General features: G+C 36.0%; 1 protein-coding gene across 18 annotated transcripts in view; it reads left to right on the forward strand.

Moving 5' to 3' along the window:
* The window catches only part of MYCBP2 (MYC binding protein 2), a 184,243-nt gene extending 178,465 nt beyond the window's left edge, over window positions 1-5,778 (forward strand). For all 18 annotated transcript variants that reach the window (XM_032442048.1, XM_032442049.1, XM_032442050.1 and 15 more), the window contains 6 exons: window positions 474-662; window positions 1,167-1,274; window positions 2,354-2,563; window positions 3,368-3,475; window positions 3,664-3,829; window positions 4,962-5,778. In XM_032442048.1, the coding sequence (XP_032297939.1) occupies window positions 474-662; window positions 1,167-1,274; window positions 2,354-2,563; window positions 3,368-3,475; window positions 3,664-3,829; window positions 4,962-5,077 (897 nt within the window). In that variant the 3' untranslated portion in view covers window positions 5,078-5,778. The remainder of the gene's footprint in view (window positions 1-473; window positions 663-1,166; window positions 1,275-2,353; window positions 2,564-3,367; window positions 3,476-3,663; window positions 3,830-4,961) is intronic.
* Window positions 5,779-6,000: the final 222 nt, after the last annotated feature.

Raw genomic sequence — 6,000 nt, forward strand, 5'->3', positions numbered from 1 at the left:
ATTATGAGATGCATAAGATAGAAGAAAGACACTGTAGGGTCTTGTTTTGAGTAAACCTCCATCCTTTCCTGAAGGACCAAAATCTGCAGATGTTTTAAAGGCTGTTAATACAGGGCAAGCAGTGTTTACATGAAAGGAACGTTAAAATACAGAGTACTAAAAAAAACAATTAAAAAAATCTGTATATCAAATTGAAATGATAAAATGTAAAAATGATGGTTTCTTTATGTCATTGCTGTTTAGGAATAATACTTTATAGGAGCGTCAAGGTATCAGTCCTACTTCATTTATGTAAAATGTGCAGTTTTCCCAAATACTTGGTCTAGAAGTAGACAAGATGAATTGTCATTCTTTCATGTCAGTTAATTGCATGAACTGGTAATCTTTCAAAAAGATGTCAAAAAAAAAAAGTCAAAACTATGTGAACCTGTTCTTCGGTGGTGAAAAAATGACCAACTGTTGACTTTTCACAGGAGTATGCTAAAATTGCCTGCAGCAAGACACATCCCTGTGGCCATCCATGTGGCGGTGTTAAGAACGAAGAGCACTGTTTACCATGCCTGCATGGTTGTGATAAGAGCGCTACAACTCTTAAACAAGATGCTGATGACATGTGTATGGTCTGTTTTACTGAAGCACTTTCAGCAGCTCCAGCTATCCAGGTTTATCTTTTTTTCCCACTTTTAGAAAATGAATATTATGGTTGTAATACTAAATGTGGAAGAAGTTGAAATATGAAGTCCCTTAAATGACATTCTCAAGAGTTTCAGAATAAACATGGTAATGGTACAGGATATAAATGGCTTGAAATGCTTTCATTATTTTCTGGCATTACTGACATTTGAAACAAGAAGGTTGTATCGACTTAGTTTTCTGTGTTTATTTAAAATATATGGTATTTTGTAAATAAGAAAACAAACAAGATATTAACAAATATATAGCATGCATATTTCATATGCCCACTGGCTGTCTTGGAGTGAAAGTGTTATGATTTTAACTAGTGCGTAGTATTCATTCTTTTCTTCAAGAAGAAAACAGAGGTCTTCCAGGATTTGAAGCATGTTTATTTTCTTTCATGTATGTTGCCACTTAAAAGAAAAGAACTCTTATATTTTAGTGGTTAACATAATGTCAGTGTTAATTTCTGTGTTGTTCTTTTTCTAAAGTTGGACTGCAGCCATGTTTTCCATTTGCAATGCTGTCAACGAGTACTTGAGAACAGATGGCTTGGGCCAAGGATAACCTTTGGGTTCATGTCCTGTCCTATTTGCAAGGTAAATGAGCTATGTGTTTTCTGCAGTGATCCAACAAGTTGCCTAATGCACTCTCTCTTTTTTTTCCTTTCCATTTTTAATAATATACTGCTTGTTATAATATAAAATAAGTATATTTTATTTATTTCCTTAATTTCTCATGTCACTACAGAAAGGCTGTCACTGACAAATATTTTTACTTTCCCTACTATTCCCTGAATTAAGGTTATTCTTTGGAAGTAAACATAATGCACATTATCTAAATGCTGCCTTATTCTTAGCACCATCTGTCTGTAAATTTGCAGATTAGGTGCTATGGGGAAAAAAGGAAGAAGTAATCTTAATTCGGATTATCTCAAGTAGGGAATCTGGATTCTCCATTTTACTTACCCCTTTCAAAGCTTTTCAGTGACAGGACAGAGCTGAAGAATATATATATATCACTTACTTAGGTAAATGAGCATATACTCATATGGCAGACATATAGCATGTCTGCTACTCTGCAAAATCATAATTGCTATAAGCAAAAGTGGAGAGAGAGAGAGAGAGAGTAGCTGCTGGGAAGCATCTTAAAGCCCCAGGAATGTTAAATTTGTGCACTGTCAGGCAGTGTTTCTTTGTGTTGTGTTTGGTAATTTATAGCAATAGCTTATGATTAATTCTTAGTACAGAAGACTAAAAGGCATTATTCCTATTTGCTGAGTAATGAAAAGGAGCAAAATTAAAGAAAATGTAAAATCATTATATTCCCATGACAGGGTGAATATGTCACATACCCTTTACCATCCCTTTGTGTTTGTTACAGTCTGTTGTAAGGGCTGCTGATTTCATATAACACAAGGCCATATAAAACATTGCAATAGCAAATGAAACACAGACTTTTGTTGTTGTTTTTTTAAAGCATCCACTGAGTGCTTATGACATCACAGAATCACAGAATTACCCGGGTTGGAAGGGACCTCAAGGATCATGTAGTTCCAACCCCCCTGCCTAGCAGGGCACATCCATTATGCTATTTGTGTTTGACCACAATGTAAATTATTACAGCTGTTGCAATAAAGATGCAACACTGTTTAATCATTGTTTTTTTTCATTTTCAGAACAAAATCAATCATACAGTTTTAAAGGACTTGCTTGATCCAATCAAAGAACTTTATGAAGATGTAAGGAGAAAAGCACTGATGAGATTGGAGTATGAAGGACTGCACAAGAGTGAGGCCATCACGACACCAGGTGTTAGATTTTACAATGACCCAGCTGGCTTTGCCATGAACAGATACGCTTATTATGTTTGCTACAAGTGCAAAAAGGTATGAAGGTTACCACTTACTCAAAGTGACTCTTTTCCTTCCTTCACACCCGGAATTTCTACCTAGTTCCCTAACTTACGTCCACTGGGAATGTCCCTTTTATTTTTAATTTGCAGCATTTGGGGGAAGGTGGGCTGCTTACATTTTTGCTTCCTCATACCTGCCTTGAGATCACTTTCCCTAACCTTTGACAGTCATACAGCCCTAATCACAGCAAAAAGCAGGGAAAGATGAGAGTAAAACATCTATTTAGAATTCTATTTATTAGCAAATAAGATGGTAATGAATGGGATAACTGTGTTCATCTTCTCCTGATTTCACTGCTCCATGTGAAACTACTTCAGTATATGAAGGAGTTCAGTGCTGACAGTCTTGCCTGGTGCATTTTAGTGCTTGATGTGGTCTTGCTAGAATAACATGAGAAATCACAGTGGATTTGTAGAAAGTAGCAACATTCTGATGATAAGGGATCCCACATGAGCCCTTCAGCTGATAGAAAGCTGTCCTGTTAGAAGGTATTTCTGCTGTCTCCTGTCTCCATTCTGTTTACATAGCATCCAAATGCTGTTTCAAAACCCATCCATTGCAATCACTTGCATAGAACAGAGTGTATTGCGTGGTTTTTGATCTTGTATCCTGAGATTTAGAATTGTTATCTGAGTGCCTCAAAAATATGTATAGAATTACAGCTATTCAAGATAGTGGGCACAGCGATAATGGCCTTCATTTTCCCAATAAGGTTGGTTTAGTTAAAATAACAGTTGTCTGTTGTTTAATGTCCTATTGTTCCCATATCAAATTTAGGCATATTTTGGTGGTGAAGCTCGGTGTGATGCTGAGGCTGGACAAGGAGATGACTATGATCCGAGAGAGCTTATCTGTGGTGCATGCTCTGATGTTTCAAGGGCTCAGGTAAGCAAAGAGCTTGTATTGGTCCTATTATCTAATTCCAAAGAGTACCTGAGCCATATGATTATTGACTGTTCATTCACAATTACATGTATTGTATGACATAGATACTACAAGATGTAGAAATGTATTGGTTGGATTGTTACAGCATTGCTATTTCATTTAACAGTGTCTGTCTTCTTTCTATTTAGATGTGTCCCAAACACGGTACAGATTTCCTAGAGTACAAATGCCGCTACTGCTGTTCAGTTGCTGTTTTTTTCTGTTTTGGGACAACACATTTTTGCAATGCTTGCCATGATGATTTCCAAAGAATGACAAGCATCCCTAAAGAAGAACTCCCACACTGTCCTGCAGGTAGTATTTTTACAAAGCAGATTAACCTAACTAGATTCTGAGATAAGCAATTAGTTCTAACGAATGTTCTTTTCTCTCCTTGCTGATAATTTGTAGGAATATCACAGGGTTGGTCATACAAATGTTAAATTCTCTAAGTGCAATAATGCTGGAATGTGTTTCCTCTATGGATGCCTTCATGCATCTGAGCTTTTTGGTTTTTTGTGGTGTGGGGTTTTTGTTTTGTTCCCTGGCAGTAATGCAGGCAGTGTCATCACACTGACATTTAAATATTAGATACGTTTTTACTTGTTACAGAAGGACATTTCAATTCACCCACACCAATCCAGGCTCCAGATATTACACAATGTGTTACATCTATATTGAAGAATGTAACACCACTATTAAAACATGTCTAGACTTAGATGCCTGCCATGTGCTAACTTCTGCCAGTGCCTTAGTTCCTAACTTCACATGCTGTTGATGTAATGCTGATCTCATCAGACTGTGCTGTGTTTCTTGCTGTTAAAAACAAGTGGCATTTTTCATTAAGATACCTACATAAAAGAAGTAAACAGAAAAGAAATGAGATGTCACTTTAACATTACTTTTGATTGCAGAGTACGACTCCTGCTCATATTCACTGATTTCACTTTTAGACTTTGCAATTATTGATTTGCTGAAATTTATTTCAGTTACTTCTTCCTGTAAACTTTTTGCCTTTTCTGTTTCTTTTAATTACATAGCAATTTGGTCTTTTTCCTTTAGCTATGTGTGCACTGTGTGACATAACCTGTAGAAAGCTAATAGTTCTTCATCTAATTGAATGGCTGTATTTCTCTTTACATATTAAGCCTTTAGACTTCTTGCTTGAATTTGTGCAAAAGAGCCTTTCTATCTTATTAATTGTAAGGAATCAATAATAAAGTCTAAGGTATATTCATCTTGATATAAATAATGTATAGTCCACAGTATTGGTAGTAGGTGGATGGCTGGACTAGATGATTTTGGAGGTCTTTTTCAGCCTTGGTGACATTGTGATTCTATATTACTTTCACTTAGTATGTTTCTGAAGATCTTATGTTTGTTTCTGTTGAGTCTGCAAGCACTGACCTGCCCTTTCTTTTTTCCCTCTTACTTATATTCACTGTAGGTCCCAAAGGTAAACAACTTGAAGGAACTGAATGTCCACTTCATGTTGTCCATCCACCTACCGGTGAAGAATTTGCTCTGGGTTGTGGGGTTTGCAGAAATGCTCACACTTTTTAGACCTTTTTTTTTTATTTTTTTATTTTTTTTTTAAACCAGAGCATAATAGGTGCCCTCATCCCTCTAATGTCCTAAAAATAAAGTCCACTTGGGATGAGGATGGGACCATTCCATAACCCAGGTAAAAGGAACAATTTGCAGTGCAAGAAGGATGCCAAAACTATGTACATAATTCTTGCTGTGAGAAATTGACTTTTTTTTTTTTTGAACCAAGACATCAAAACTTGTGAGGTGTTTGCATGTGGCCATTACAGTCATCGGCTAGGAAACATTTACAAATAAATAGTTGCTATTAAAGGATCTGTGTGTCTGTGGACTATGAATGATGCTGGCTTTCAGGAGAAAGAAAAAAATATTGATTATTGTATACTGACTTTTTGTAATCTTGTACAATTGTAACGCATCACAAGTGGGGATGGGAAAGAAGAATATTCTGGTTTATTTCCTAGACTGTTATTAAAAAAAAAAAAAATGTGTTAGGAAGGCATAAATGTAACAAGTATCACGCTGTATATAAAGGTATCAATGTTTGTCCTGTATAAGAATTAAGTTACAACAGCAGTTTCATTTAAACTTCTGGGTTATGTTTGAGCCTGAAATTTTAATGAAGTGCAATACTGAGTGTGCCTCATATCTCGCAGCTGTAAACATAATGGAATGTACATGTCAATAAAGCCACTGTACATTTTTATACAGTGAAAGTCTAACAAACGTGTAAGTCTTAATTTTCAGAACCGTTTTCTAAAATGAGGGATTTTTTCCTCATATTTACTTTGGAATATTCTTCTAAAAAGACCGGGCACTTCTAGGATATAGTTTGTTCCATCTCAGTGTAAGAGAGTTGCCACCTGGATAACTCAGATGTACAGTTAGGTGAAGTCATTAGAACCACCTCTGCAGTCTGAAATAGAAACAGTGTTTTG

Source organism: Coturnix japonica, chromosome 1 (assembly GCF_001577835.2).
Source record: "Coturnix japonica isolate 7356 chromosome 1, Coturnix japonica 2.1, whole genome shotgun sequence".
Classification (NCBI taxonomy): Eukaryota; Metazoa; Chordata; class Aves; order Galliformes; family Phasianidae; genus Coturnix; species Coturnix japonica.